We start from the raw sequence: 15637 nt of genomic DNA, 5'->3' as shown, positions 1-15637 counted from the left end.
CATCTGAACAACTATCATGTCCCTTCTGTCTCTATGACGGCCAGCTTTTCACTACGTCTTCAAATGTGGCCGTTCAAAAACAGCCATGACTACTTTTGCCTTCCGACGTGGTCTGACAAGACGTAATAAAAACATAATGCAGTCTTCCCTCTGCAGCTCAGCCACTTCCCCTGCAATCCGCAAACAGGGGTGCAATTTTCTTTTGACAAAATCACAAAGTAAACTCTGACTGTGTGACTGGGATTCAGCTCCTCTGAGCCAAGTCCCGGCATTAATTTTTTCCTAATTTTCCCTGTGATACACTTGGTTTGGGGCCAAACGACCACTGGGGTCAGCCACGGTGGTCCCGGTGGTGCTCCAGAGCTGAGACAGTGAGGGGTGACTTAGGTGGGGGAGGAGGTGACGAGAGACAGAGAGAAAGAGAAAGAATAGAAAGTGGGTGTCAGTGTTGTAGCTCTCATGTTTCGCGGCAGAGAGTTGTTGATTGACTAGTGAAAGGCAACGCCAATTTTCTGCAGAGACAAAAGAGCATGACACGCGCGCACATGCACACGCACACACACACACACGCACATACTTTACTTCTAGTGTGTGTGTGTACATCGGTTGGTGACATGTGGATGTGTTTAATGCTCATGTGCCCATGGATATGCATGTGTAAGTATTTACATGACGTTGGTTTGTGTCTCTGTAACTATCTGTGTGTCTGCTTGACAGAAGCTTCTGAATTTGATCCGTTTCACCGCTACCTAAACTCATGTAAACAAAGCCCCTCTTTAGTGGTGTAAACGTGATGGTGCAGTGAGTCACAGCCTCTGATCTTTCATATAAACACGAATCGTTGAGAGCTACTGCCAAGAAAAAAAACCAAACCAACCAGACCAATCCCAAAGCCTTTTTTTCGTAACTTTTGGCATTTTCTTCAATGAATTTACTTTTGATTAAGTTTGAGGTTCTGTTGGCTTGCTTTTCCCTGTCTATCCAGACATTAAAGCTGTCATTGCTCATGCAAAGTACTTTCCGAAGTTTTTCTTCAGCCTACGGTTTATGTTAATTCATGAGGTGGGAAATTATACATAAGAAACAAGTAATTCATGACTTCCACGCACATGTAACGTACAGTATGTTACTGTACCCGTATGCTTAACAGTAAACTGCCTTGTAAAAAGTAGTAAATGTTCACTGTTGACCGTGTGATCAGCAATGTTCATTTAACACCACACCACTAGCGGTATAACAAAAAAACCCACATTTCCAGGTGGGACCACTGACTGTTTTTTCAAAGCAGGGACGCTGTGGTTAGAGTATACACGAAGCACGTATCAACGACTAGGGCAAACCCGGGCACCCTTGGAAATCAGGTAGGTCTCCTGCTCCAATTACAGAAAAGAGGTTTCTCATATATACTGTATGATGGTTATTTTCTTGTATACATGACGGTTATTTACAGTAAGTGCATGTAAACACACTGAATGTGAGTGTTTAGGTTTAACAAATAATAATCACCGCAAGCAGATCTGCTGTAGCAGGAAAAAAAAAAATGTAGAAACAGAAAAATAAATAAATAGATAACAAGTCTGACCAGAACAGTGAGTGGAAAAAAGCAAATGAGGGCTCTGCAAACTTACACAATCTACGGTCCCAACATTATAGGTTTGGTTCAATGTATAAATGAAAATATGGCGGAAATGTGTAGATTAAAACTGTTAGGGCACAGGAAATACAGGCGTTACTCATTAAATATATGGACATGGACACGCTGAAGCCAAAAAACAATAAATACAAAACATTCGGAGAATAAAATATGTCAAACTATAAGATGCAAGTCTGATATGAAATAGGAAACTGACACAGGAATTTACAGTTGTGTGTTGTGCAAAAAGATCATCATGTTTGCGTTAACAGTTACAGAGTTCATGTACAGTATATTCACAGATAAGAATGCAAAAGGCATTACATTTGTGCATAGACGCATCATGAATCATGGGGAAGCAGTGGTCAGTTTGATTCAGGGCTCAGAATAAATGGATGGTGTTCCACTCGCCTGAGAAAGCCGTTCAAATCTTTAATAAATTAGCAATCCATACTGGTCCTTCTCAAAAAACTGGGAGAGTACGCCTCTGTGATGTATGATGGTTTCAGCAAATGTAGGGAGCAGTTTTGGAGGAAAAAAATGACATTTTTCTGGTGCTTATCCAGCTTCTGTGCCTGTGTAAATCTCTTTGAAAATAACTGTCCACATTATGTTACTGTAACCTGAAACATTTCATTTGACATTTGACCTTATACTAAATAATCTATAGTAATATTTATACCCCCAGAGTGATACTTCTTTTAATTACACGACAATATGATGATGGTGTTTTGTTCCTAAATTATAAACTGCAACATTCCAAGCAACAAAAGGTAATGTGGTTAAGCAATGACATTCCTGTAGTGACGAGAGAAAGTTACCTGTCTGGGATGTAAATCAGGAATTCAAAGTAATACTGCTGATGCAATTACTGGAAGTCACTCTAGGTGAGAAATTTTATACAAAGATAAAACTGCCATAGTAGAGCTACACTCACACCAGCCATGCTTGGAGCAGTTTATTCACACTTGGCTACATTTTTTTCCTCAGGGTCTTGTTAGAGTTGGTCCAGGATCCATTTGAAAGAGTCATAATTGTATGTTTGTTTTTCACACACAAGAACCCTGTTCAAACATGGATTGATGGTGAAATGCACATCCGTGCCAAGACTGTGTGCCATCTACATCATACCTGTGAAACATGGAATTTTTTAAAACAGGACGCTTGTCTTTATTTTAATGCTGATGCTTCAGCTCCGCTAGCACACAAAATGCAATTAAAACCGATCAGGTCTGGAAACGTGATCTGTCTTAACGCAGCAGCACCATCAAATGGCGCACACCTAGTGTGAGAGGTTAACATATTTCACTAATTATTTCAATCTTCACTTCACGTTATTCACTGTCCAGACTGTGAACCATTTTGAGCCAACTGCAGGTTAATGAATGCGAAACATGGCCTCCGGCTTTAGGTGGAATATTTTGAGTTTACCAAAGTCTCTAGGTTTGAAAACACCCTTAGTTTGGTTGTCTTGCTAAGAAAGACTGTAGGTGTTGATCCAACACAGCCAGAGTTGGGACTCCCACGTCATATGTAGACCAACAGGCAGTGCAAGGCACCAACACTGCCAGGGTTAGAGGTTTCCCTCCCAATGGGGCCACAGATTTTTAAAAATGTGCGGTGCCATGGTACTATAAGGAGCCTCTGATAAAAAGCCTCCCCTAACTGGTTTACATTACACACACTGTAAATTTACACTTGCATGTCTCCAGGCACACAAAAGGTGGACAGAGTCAAACAGAGGAAACGGAGGACGTACAGCGTGGTTCAACAGCTCAAAGCAAATGGTTAACAGTGTGTTACAGGATGGAGGATATTCTTTTAATGAGCCGACAGCAGATATCACTGTTTGGGGTTATAAGGTTGTGTGTGCGTAGTGTCTGGGTGATTTAGATCAAAGTTACCGCCGTCTGGTCGAGGTGACCGAATCTCCCCAACAGCTAGACGACAGAACACCCTGAATAAAGACTGATAAGAGCTGAACAAATACATGCAGACGCGCACCTCTTACTCACTTAGTCAGTTACTGCCAGTGTGAGTGTGTGTCTGTTCAGACTGTGGAGGAGGATGTGATGAGGGAGAGGAGAAAAGCTGAAAAATGTGTGTTGCACACATGGGTGTGTGTATGTATGATTGAGAGAGTGAGTGAAAGAGAAAGGCTGGGAAAAACAAAAGCGATTGCTGACATCGGATGATGAAAGATCTTACACAAGAACAGCTGCATATATTGCACTCAGTACTGGATTACATTCAAATAAACTTGATTTAGTTCAGTTTTCTCCTTATGATTCATCCTTGAATTCTTCAGTTTCTATGATACGGTGTTTTTTCTTTCTCTCCCCTGAGGCAGTTTCTTAAAATCCACTACCACTGCTCAACCCTTCTTAACAAAAATATTGACTGTTGAAGATTTTCTTTGAAACATGTATTTCCTTCTGCCATAATGTCTTTTCTCTTGTCCTCAGTCCTGTTTGACCCTCTCCTTCATTACTTTTCAGTCACGATTTAAAGGGGTTAGTTCACCCACATTGGAAAAAAAAAAACAACGTATTTTAATTCCCACTTTTTCCCAACATATAGAAGCTCAAAAGGTTTTCTTTTTCCCCTGAAATTGTAATCTGCTGCTGTGATTAGAGACCATATGATGTGACGAAAGAGCAATCAATGTCACTTGCTAAACTAAAACATACAGATTTGTTTAGTTATCAGGTCACTAGATAATGGTCTAAATATTGCATTCTCACTAAACTATCAAATTCCCTTCTTTGCTATGTGATGTAGAGCCTCATTTTCTTTGAAGCTTAACAAGTATCATTCATAAAAGTGTAATCATTTCTTCGGAGATTAGCAGAGGCAACCTTATTTAAAAAATTATCCCTTCATGGTGCACAAAATCCTGGGTAGAGGCAGAAATCTCTGAAACAGATATCTCAAAATCTGAGCAAATACACCAGATATCATCTTGCATAAATAAAGAAAATATGTTTTGCTAATTTGGGTAAACTGTGGGTGGACGCAATCAGTCATCAACTCCATGTTTGTCCGAGAATGTAACTTACCTAAAACAGCCAGTAAAGCAGCTGAAGATTATTATGTACAGTGCCTGTTTTCTAGCTTTATTCAACTCTTGCTAAACTTCAAAGGTGTATTATATACTGTATATCCTGAAGCGAAGGTTTCAGTGGGAAAACTGAGCAGGCTACAAACTGCTAATGTTCTGCTAAACTAGTGGGGATGGAAACAATATCTTGAACACATGTAAAATGAAAACTTTGGGTGGCATGTGTATTTGGACACAATGAGAAGGATAAAGAGAAACAAATTTAAAGAAATACACACACCATCAGACGAGCCCACACACACACAGAAAGAAAAGCTGCGATCGACTGACCCATGGGCGCGAGGACAAACTGGTCCTGAGTGACGGCCAGAGGGGGCTGAACGCTGACAGTCAGCTTAGAGGACTGTAAGACACAACTGGCCTTCACCTTCACCTGGAGAGAGAACAATAATGAAGTGAGACGATACAAGATCAGAAGAACAGAGAAGACAAATTCAGGTCTCGCAGTACGTCACGTCATCAGTGCATGACCGCAGCTCACCTGTACGGTGACTGAAGGTACGGGCAGACCATCGATATCTTGGATCAGAGCTTGCTGTAGCCAGAGACAAAAATATTGATGATTCCACCATATCTCTGTGTTTGTGATTATATGGTAGAAAATGTGTGTGTTTGTGTGTGTTTACCGAGGGGCTGTCCATGCTGGCGGACACAGCAGCTGTTACAATTAGGTCCTCCTCAGCGTCAGTTTTTGGCAGGATGTCTGAAATAACAGTTGAGTTTTATCCCAAAAAATTGAACTAATGATGCTGAAACAGTTGAAATTTCACAAATACAGGTCTATTATGGTCTGTAGAGGATGAATCGATGACAGTTAAACAGTAAAAATACCATATATTCCCTCATAAGAGCTACTTAAATGTGAAGTTTTTCCGACTTTGAGCGTTTTCAGACAAACAGTCAGAAAACCCAGTCAGATCATTTGTGATGAACATTTGTGGACAGAAGGACTCCTCAGTTCATCAAAAAAGTAAATCAAGTAAACATTAATTTTAAAAAAAGATGTAATTGAGCTAAGGTCTTAATCTGGCAAAAATTTGAGGTACTGGAGTGGCCCCCAAGAACCAGTGGTTGTATTTAAAGGACATCCTGAAGTATCTTCACCTTTCAGGAGTTTGAAATCTGGTTTTGCACAGTTCTAGTGACTTTTATTGGGACTCCAGTGCTAGTGATCTAATCAGTTGTTGCAGAGTCTCTGTTTAGGCTCCAGTCTCCTACCCTGAGTCCTGGTGGCCTCTCTGATGAACTTCTGCAGCTTCTTCATCTCAGCGTCCACCTGCTCATAGTCTGCCTCCCTTGCGTCCACCTTGGGCGTGGAGAAGAAGGAGGGGTCTGTACCCATGTAGGAGCAGAGGAGGTGACCATCTGAACTCAGACTGACGACCACTCCCTTCAACTCCCTGGAGAGGAGAGGAGAGGAGAGGAGAGGAGAGGAGAGGAGTTAACGACGTGAAAATAGTTCTTTCATCTGGTGTTACGAACCTGTGCCTAAAATTCCTTGTGTAGTTCAGCATTAGCAGCTGGTTGCTGTACGGTTTGTTTAATGCTCTGAGGACAACAAAATGCAAAGTTCAGTATTGGTTTGTGTTGAACGACATGGAAAGAGGGAGAGCATGAGGAAATGCTAAATGATGCAATAAGGGATTTTAACTGTGTGTGTGTGTGTGTGTGTGTGTGTGTGTGTGTGTGTGTGTGTGTGTGTATGTATGTATGTATTAACTAGTTGCAGATGTGTTTTAGCTTTAGTCTAGTGGGGCTTCAACACACACACACACACACACACACACACACACACACACACACACACACACACACACACACACACACACACACACACACACACACACACACACACACACACACACACACACGGGCTTCAGGTCTAGAGCAGCAGCCGACTCCAGACCTGCACAGGAGGGCGTCTGAGGGGGCATAAAACTTTCACTTTAACTGCTGCAGAATAACTCACACCCACACCCACACCCACACCCACACCCACACACAACCAACTGCTACAGAAATACGTACACACATTCACAACGACAGCTCTCACTTTCACTAAAACACGCAAAAACACACACACTTCTCCCCTGACCCTCACAGAAAATGAGTTCAACCAATTGTGAGAGAAAATCTGTTGATCATAAATATGAACAGACAAACAGACAAGAGGAAACACTGAGCAGCTGCTGTTAGAGATGGTACCTGTAGCTATGACATACTGTATGTAACACTAAAGAGTACAGGATACAACACCTATTATAGGAATTTATACAGGGAATGTCAATTAAATATAACATTAAGGCCTGCAGGCCCATGGAAAAGTTTAGTGCATCTTTTGAACAGATTTTCAGCTTTTTTTCTGAAAAGCTAAAAGATGACATAACGTAACAAAATCTGACCAAGCATAATACATAACTGTTATCACCTTGAAATACACCTAATGTACGTATCCAGTGTCCTAAATGCTGAAAAAATGACACTTGTTGCTGCTCTTTCAACTACCACTCCGCGTTAACTGTTGGCGCATCATGCTCTGCTGCCGTTGTTGGGGGGGGGGGGCAATTATTTATGCATGTCAGGTTCTTATTTTCCACTGGTCTGTATCGGACTGGGTCCAAATTTGGACTCATGAGGACCTCTAGCTGGTGAGGACACTTTAGGGAACCCAAAGACAGCATGACCATTGAATCCGTGGTTTGCAGAATTAAGTAATAAAATTCAACCCTGCCTCCAAAATAACAAAGCAAAGACTCCTGGAGCACTGCTTTAAATTACAGATAGCCACTGGAAGCCGCTGGAATGATTGTGAGCATTTGTTTTGTGTGTAGGGATGTGTGTGTGTTCCTCTCCCACAGTCTGTGCAGTGTCCCGCAACACACTCAGCACACTGATGACTATCAAGTGCTTTAAAACAACACAGCCTCAAACTAAACCAAACAGCTATCCAGACACACACTATCTCCTGCATCTAAAACACACACACACACACACACACACACACACACACATACACACATAAACAAAGAAACCACATCATTTTTCAGCTATGTTTGTGTTTTGCGTTGTAATTCTATCAAATTGCGGTTTGATTGGAGTTGTTTGGAAATAGCCAAATTATTGGCTACAGCTGGCCCCTCCCTGCTCTGCTCCGATTGGCCAGCTGGAAGACATTGTCGGGTAATTTCCTGTCGACGTAACACACTGGATTTCACAAGCTGATAAACACGACAACATATCTGCTGTGTGTATCTGTGTGTGTGTGTGTGTGTGTGTCTGTGTTTACGTGTTTATTTACCTGTGTATAGTGTACATTCACATACTGTATATGTGAGTCTGTGTGAGTGTGTTAGTACATCTAATACACAGCAACAGTGTCTACTAGGGAAACGATAAACAATTTTATCTGGTCTTTCCTTGAAGTAGCAGTGCTGAGTCTCTGTTTCACTAAAATACATCACTGTCTTCACAATGAGGGACCAGCAACATCAGATTCTGTGTTTTGTCGAGGGTTGTACGTACGGGAAGTTGGCGATGCGGACGGCCACGGGCACAAAGGAGAGCTGGGCCGCCCATTTCAGAGTCACGTCCTGGTACACCAGCAGCATGTTGGTGTGGTTACCTAGCAACAGGTTGGTCGTGCCATCCGTCACTAGAGGAGACCAGAAATAAAGTGAATTGTTAGATAGAAGGACAGAGCAAGGCCACAGAGGTGGTTCCTGGCTGGTAATGTTTATGAAACATTCCTCTTGTGAAATTCATTTTACTAATTACATTTCACACATTTAGTTCGTGTTCTCAAGGAGAGCTGACATACAACGAACCCAACTGTACAAAAAGCCTGTAGGAAGAGGCTCATGCTACATTACTGAAACCAAAGAATGACTGTGGCATGTAGTAAGAGATGTGACAGAAAACTGTGGTCCGTTACCTTCCTTCCTGGTTGTTTACTGTCACTTGTCAGTCTGGATTCAACCTTAGGAGGGTTCACAAACATATCACAATAACATCTTATATTCTTCTAGTAGCTAATTTTTAAAACGCCCTGAAATTTCCTGACTTTCTCAAAGAATTTTTGCAAATTCAGGACTGGATGAGTGTGACAGAGGTAAAGAGAGTCAAGGATTACTGTATTCCCCCCTAAAAAATAAAATAGATGAACCCTACCCAAGCTTCATCTCCTTTATCTGCCTGGCCCCTTCTTCACTTGTTTTCTGGAGATCTTGACCTCAGCATGACCATGTGAATAAAGTTTCCCCACTATAAATACTGAACAACAGCTTGGAGGAGACCACCACAGTGTTTGTGTGCCCCAGAACAGTTCATTCAGTACTTCTGAAAATGCACAGCTCTTTCATAAAGTGAGACAAATAAAACCGTCTTTTTCTCTTACTTTCCTTTCCTTTCACTTACATTTGGCATGTAGGTATGCAGATATGTAAATACACATTTATTTGCATATGCTGTCTGCATTTATTGGTTTATGTTATCAGTGCCAGGTACAGGGTTAGAGCAGATGTAGTATGTCCTGGGGAGGTTATTCCATTGGTATGACTATGTACTAAAGTGGACCAAAATGAACATTCCACTGACTCACACCCATTTCATTTTAACTCATAAAGTAATAATCACAACACAGATTTCTTTGTGAGTTCAAACACCCAAATGAGGATTAAAATCTGCTGCACAGGTTTTAGCAGTACTACAGTACAAACTTTACTCTGCTGCGATGATTAAACTTAGTCATTTATGGTCAGAAACCCAGCCTCAGTTTCATAGCAGCACAAATTCATGGGTTTTGTCTATGATTTCTGGTTTTGGCAAACAGTGGTGCATGTTCACAAATCCAACAACCATGGAGCACAGAAATAACAAATTCCTGTGGTGGGTGGCATTGCCCTTTAAGATGAGTGCAACTTATGCTCCCCTGCAAAGAAGAAAGATCTCTTTACATCTCACATTTGGTTTGTTTTTATCGAATTTGTCATCTTCATCTTTCATTTTAAGACAAAGTCCGTTTTTATGGGTGTATATATGAAGTTACATATACACTTTCTCCTGTGACTCACGGCTAGAAACATTAAATATAAATAGTACTTGAGTTTTACTACTTATGTTTCACAGACACACACACACACACACACACACACACACACACACTTATACACACACAGTTCCTCATGTCCAGTTGATCCCACCAATGGTGCAGTTACCACCTAGAGAGATCTGAGGTGACGGCCACACGCAAAACGAACACACCTCGCTCACACTCACACACACTCACACAGTTGAATACACAAGTTATAATATTGTAACAGCGGTGAGCAGGGTGGTACAATGCAGGGGTCAAAATGACAGAGTGTGTGTTGGTGCCACATCAAAGCAAACACACACCTTCCCTCTCAGCATCAGTAGTATAATTACGACCTATAAAGGTCCAATCTACGTTCTGCCTTCGTGTTGATGTCGAGCATCTCCCAAACATTCGCTGCTTTTTTCTATCCTTTCCCCTGTTACTCATCAGTCCCTCTGCTCTTATGTCCTCTTTTGGGCTCTCTGCCTTTTCTTTGTCTCTCCTCAGCTCCATTACTTCTCTGGTCCTTTCAGTTTTCCTTTCTTCTATTTTCTTTTTTCCTCCTCATCCTTCTGCTCTTCCTCTCCTTTTTTTCATGTTCCTCTCTATTCTCACCTGCTTTCTCTAACCCTCTCTTTTATCCTCTTTTTATTTTTCTACCACCTGCCCCTAGATTCACTGTTCCTCTCCTCTCCTCCTGTCTACTTGTCTTTTCCATCTCCCTCTCTTCCTGCTCTCTGCTCTCCGAGTGTCTGGTATCATTCCTTGAAGGAGCAAAGTGGTCAGAGACACATAGCGTGTAACCGCAACGTCCCCAGCTCGATTGAAGCCTGGGACGGCCGCCGTTTCCCTCTCTCTCTCCCTATGTTCCCTGTGTGCCTCCCTACGACATTCTGACCAAAGAAGGCAAGAATGCCTAAAAAATTTTCTTTCCAAATGATAGAGTACAGCAAGCAATGTCATCTCAGTTCTTTGGAAATGTTTACTGGCTGTTGAATGATTTCTACCACTACATGCTGTCATTTTGGTTACAATTTTACATTACAAAAGATAATAATTATAAACTGTTATGTATAGCTGAGTGACAATTAGAGGAAAAACCAACGGGTCTCTGGAATGCTGCCGAAGGGGGGAACACAAACTATGTCATTCCTTCATTTTGTGTTTTTGCTGATAATGGAGGTGAGCGCTGTGTAACACATAACGACACACCGCACATCGACCCATCCAGTGAGCCATCGGGGCCTAATCTGAATTAATCTTAATGTCGTTTGCGATTTCTCTAGAAGTTTGGATCATATCGTTTTATTTCAAAGGAAGTAATTTTTCACATCTTACTGTGGACTTAATGTGGGACCTGAACTTTGGCTAGTGTTTCAGATGAGCAGTCAAGCCAATAAAGTTTTTTGAGAAAGAAAGGAGTAGATAGTCAGAGGGAGGTAGACAGGGAGATTGAGGGAAGTGATCCAGCAGAGGCAGCTGTGAGGCTGGCGGCCAAAAGGAAAGCATTATGAAACACTCAAGAGATCACGATCTATCCTCCTCTGCACTACACTCTCAACTATGAGGGTTCTATAGAGATCCACTAAATGGTTATTTGGCCTTGTGAAATAGAATAACCGTTCCTGAATGGTGGGTGGCAGCTCTGACAGTCATAAAGTCACTAAATGCTGGCCTTGTAACAATAAACCGAAGTATGGACACAGAAGGTTGCAGCAGCAGCCTGGTCTCAGAAGTCTGTCCGTCTTCCCACCATGTGGGAATTTCTAAGCAGTTTTGATTGTTGACAGAAATCATGTCCCAAAAAAGCTGCTTTTTTTTTTTGCGCTGGCACATCATGTATTGAATTTATAGTCAATTTCAAAGACTAATTTAAATAATCAAAATGATGTCTGGAACAGATAGTGGTGAGCACTTTGAAAGCTGAGATATTTTAATTCTCAAACTGAAAACAGATATCGGTAGAAAGCTCTTGGGCATTTTTTCAATCCCTCCATCAATCCTCCGTTCTGGATCCTTCCTCCAGTCTATTTTTTACTTTTCCTCACATCCTTATTTATTTTCTCTTTCCATCTGCCAGCTCTCTAGTGTTTTTTAGATCAAGCGTAATACTCTCAACAAAAATGGTTCTACGGCACATTGTTGCATAAAGTGAAACAGACAGAAAATGTTGTGTTGCTGTAAAAAATTGCTCATAAAAAGGTTGTTGATTGCAACATGCACAAAAGGGTTATAATTTGAACATGTATACTGCTGTATTCAAGCATTATTCTAATAATAATTCTAATGGATAATAAGTGTTGCTTATGATGATAAGAATCAGGCTGGAGTCATTAACCATTATACAATGACCAGTAAAGTTCCTAGGTAGAAGGCTGTACAATCATCACATTGTTCATAATCTCTCTCTCTCTCTCTCTCTCTCTCTCTCTCTCTCTCTCTCTCTCTCTCAAAAGGTGACAGGAAGAGGTGTTCAAGTCTGGAACCCATTACATTCTGTAGCTGTATTGTTTTACCACTCAGCGCACACACACGCACACGCACACGCACACGCACACGCACACGCACACCTGTCGGATTATTTCGAGTAATGCCTATGATTTCAATATCCTGAATATTCATTATGACAAAATTAATTTAATTATGGAAACTTTTTGTTTAAATGACTTCTAACCGACACATTTGGTCAAACAACCTGGTTAAATATCAAACAAATAAAAATAATGCCTAAACTACTACAGAAGCTTCTTATTTCCCACTTTGCTTCGTCCTTGCTGCAGTTTGGACATGAACTGTTATACATGTGCAAAATGTTAGTTTTAATGAAAAAAAAACCAAAAAAAAAACAGCCTGTTTTTTTAGCTAATAAAAGGGTTTGGGATTTTTGGGGGAATTTTCAACCTGTACCATAAAGGAGCAATTAATCCTTCATTTTCTTTAACAACCTAAAAATCACCATATATGGAGATACACAGTATCAAATGTATTGCATCTATTCCAATCTATCATATACATTTACATGTCTGCCTTTAGTATGTTAGCCATTCATCTTGCGCCATGTTTTTATGTTCTACAGATTGTCCAGTAGTCTGTTCACATTTATTTTAATGCATGTAGCAGGGCTACTCCAGCTATTACATCCAGTTATTCCATCATGTTCTGCCAAAGGCAGCTTCCTGTTGAGCCAGTCATGTGGCATTGGGCCACTGCACAGAATGCTTTGTTTCTGTGTATTTTGTTCTCTTACTTTCAGATGTTTGGTTGTGGTAGGTGCACTGATGCATGGTGAGTTTTGTGTTGCTGCTTTGTACTTATCATATGGATGAACACATCTGAGCTGTGCTCAGTTCTATGAAAGACAACGTCACGTGTCCACATCCTTCAAGAAAAACAACTACTTTTCTTGCGCGTTTCTATTTTCAATTTTATCTCTGGCAATTGCTTATTGACTGGCAAATGCTAAGGGCTATGAAATGTGAGCCTTCTACCTGAGAATGATATAACATGCCCTGTGACCTTTGAACTCCTGCTCTGTGTGAACAGTGATGCCAACACCACACCTATGTGTTTCTATAGGAATAGACTGCCTCCAAATTCAATTTGTACTCAAAAGCATTCACTCAGCAACATTTAACTGCTGAATAATATGTCCATAGAAGTGTCCAAATGTCCAGAGAAATTGACATTTAATGTCCTCTTTAAAACTCTATAACCGGTGTTTCCCATCCCTTTCCATTTCTCTGTGTCCTATGGGTTTCTGTTCAGTTGTTATTCTTCCACAGCTGATCCAGTTAAGGGTACATACGTTCATGTTAGTCCTTTCTAGGTAGATCTATTTGTACTACTCCTCCAATCAGTATTAAGTCCTTAACTGGATCAGGTGTGCAGTAGTGGGGCCTTATGTTCCATCTTGTAAGATGGAACGTAAGGACTGCAAAGGTGAAATATCCCTTTATGGTTACAGTATCTGTTGCACTCCTTAAACCCCAAGTTAAAAGTCCAGCGTCCTGGTTTACCTGAGGTGTAGGGGAGGAAGCAGCTAGGGTTGAACTCCAGCTTCTTCATGTAGCGGATCTGACCATTGTCACGGAGACAGTAGAGGTTCCTCTCACCCAGGACAAAGATAGAGGAGGAGGAGTGGGAGAAGGAGGGCACAGAGAGGTCCATGGCCTGTTCTCCCAGGACAAACGTCCAGTCAGGCTGGAGGAGAACACACACACCTGTTACAACCACACTACCCTCATTTCTTTAATTTCAGAAGAATAAGCACGACATATATTGAGTGACACATTTACTGTCTGTAAACCCTTCATTAAACGTTCATGCAGTCACCGAAATCCATCTCTTTTCTTAGGTGTTCCCATTTTATGAGGCCAGAAATCTGGACAAATGGATTTAAGCTCTATGAATTTAGACTGTCTGTTGACATTGGCATTTGCGGCTCTTACACTTTTGTGCTGCTGTGGGAAAACTCACATATTTGTGTACTCTAAAGTTCTATTCAGGATCCAAATACAGCTCATATCTAACTGAATATCTGTGGGAAAGACGGGAGCACTAAAAAGTCATGTAGACTTTTTTTCCTAACTGAAACTCAACGCATTATCCAGCATTAAGAATTCAGGCTTATTAAAGATCAGTATGATTTACGTTTATGGGTAAATGCCATGTGTGCCGGTCGTGCACATGTTTCCGTTACATTCTTCATACTACTGCCAATGTTATTATTATTATTATTAAATATTATTATTATTAAATATCATTATTATTATTATTATTATTAATAGTATTATGTGCAGTTACACTTGCACTTTTACATACAGTAGGTCTTGCAGAGACGTGCTTACTCATTAATTTCTCTTTGTTCAGTTTTGTTATCATATTTTTAATGATTTTTTTTTGGCACCAGTGGAATTACATTTTGTTCAACTAAATACTTGTATATAGACGAATGACAATAAATTTGAATTTGAACTAGCTTTCATTAACTGTACCTTGCCCACATACAACCAATAACACTGTTATGTTAAATTCCACCAGCACTAATCATTTCACCCGATCAACTTCAAGCTACTTTCAAGGTGAGAAGCATTCACAAATGGCACAAGAGCAAGATGAAAGCAATAATGTTTGTTCGTGCTAACATTGCTAAGGATGGTTTACTCAAACCTAACCAAGTGACAAAGTGGGGAAATGCAAAAAAAATAAAATAAATAAGTAAAAATTCTCTATTGTTGACTGGGAAAACAAAATTCCAAACATTTCTGGGTGAAACTCAATTCCTGACAGATATCGACAACACAATCTGACTGTACACACACTGTCAGTTTTAAGTACATCTCTGGCAGGTGCTGTGTTAAGGACTCACCGTCAACCTCTTGCCTCCAGTCTTGAGGGGCAGGTCAGGATCCTGTCGACTCTCTGCTTCAGTGGCCACGGCCAGAGTCTCATATCTGAGAATGAGAGAGACACCAACTTAAGAATGTCTGTGGATCACATTCAAATTGCTGTTGTAGTGTCGGTGTGCTGTTTTTCGACCCTGTTTGATATGTTGTAAGTTGTTTTCTGAGCTGTTATTGCACACAAATGGAGGATGTTTAAATTTATCAAATATAGGTGCATTCATAGATCCATAGATTTGACCACCTTTGTCAACGTTATATCTTAGTTTCTTGGACATTCAACTTTGTTCAGTTACTACTTTCGATGATGTTTAAGAAAGACAAAACACGCAATGAGTTACTTCGGTTTTTACTCAGTAGGTCAGTATTGGCTGCTGGTGGAGCTGGAAGTGGAATGCCTTGCTCAT

The 15637-nt window shown here is 40.8% G+C and overlaps 1 protein-coding gene across 1 annotated transcript in view; it reads right to left on the bottom strand.

The window, feature by feature from the left end:
- Positions 1-15637, bottom strand: part of bbs9 (Bardet-Biedl syndrome 9) — a 176859-nt gene that overhangs the window by 140767 nt on the left and 20455 nt on the right. Inside the window, 7 exon segments of the mRNA XM_040116605.1 lie at positions 4991-5127; positions 5236-5289; positions 5381-5457; positions 5973-6154; positions 8277-8406; positions 13845-14028; positions 15197-15281. Of these exon segments, the coding sequence (XP_039972539.1) occupies positions 4991-5127; positions 5236-5289; positions 5381-5457; positions 5973-6154; positions 8277-8406; positions 13845-14028; positions 15197-15281 (849 nt within the window).

The sequence above is a fragment of the Xiphias gladius genome, chromosome 22, assembly GCF_016859285.1.
Source record: "Xiphias gladius isolate SHS-SW01 ecotype Sanya breed wild chromosome 22, ASM1685928v1, whole genome shotgun sequence".
Lineage (NCBI taxonomy): Eukaryota > Metazoa > Chordata > Actinopteri > Istiophoriformes > Xiphiidae > Xiphias > Xiphias gladius.
Note: the sequence above shows the minus strand (reverse complement) of the source record. Positions and strands in the feature narration are given on the sequence as shown.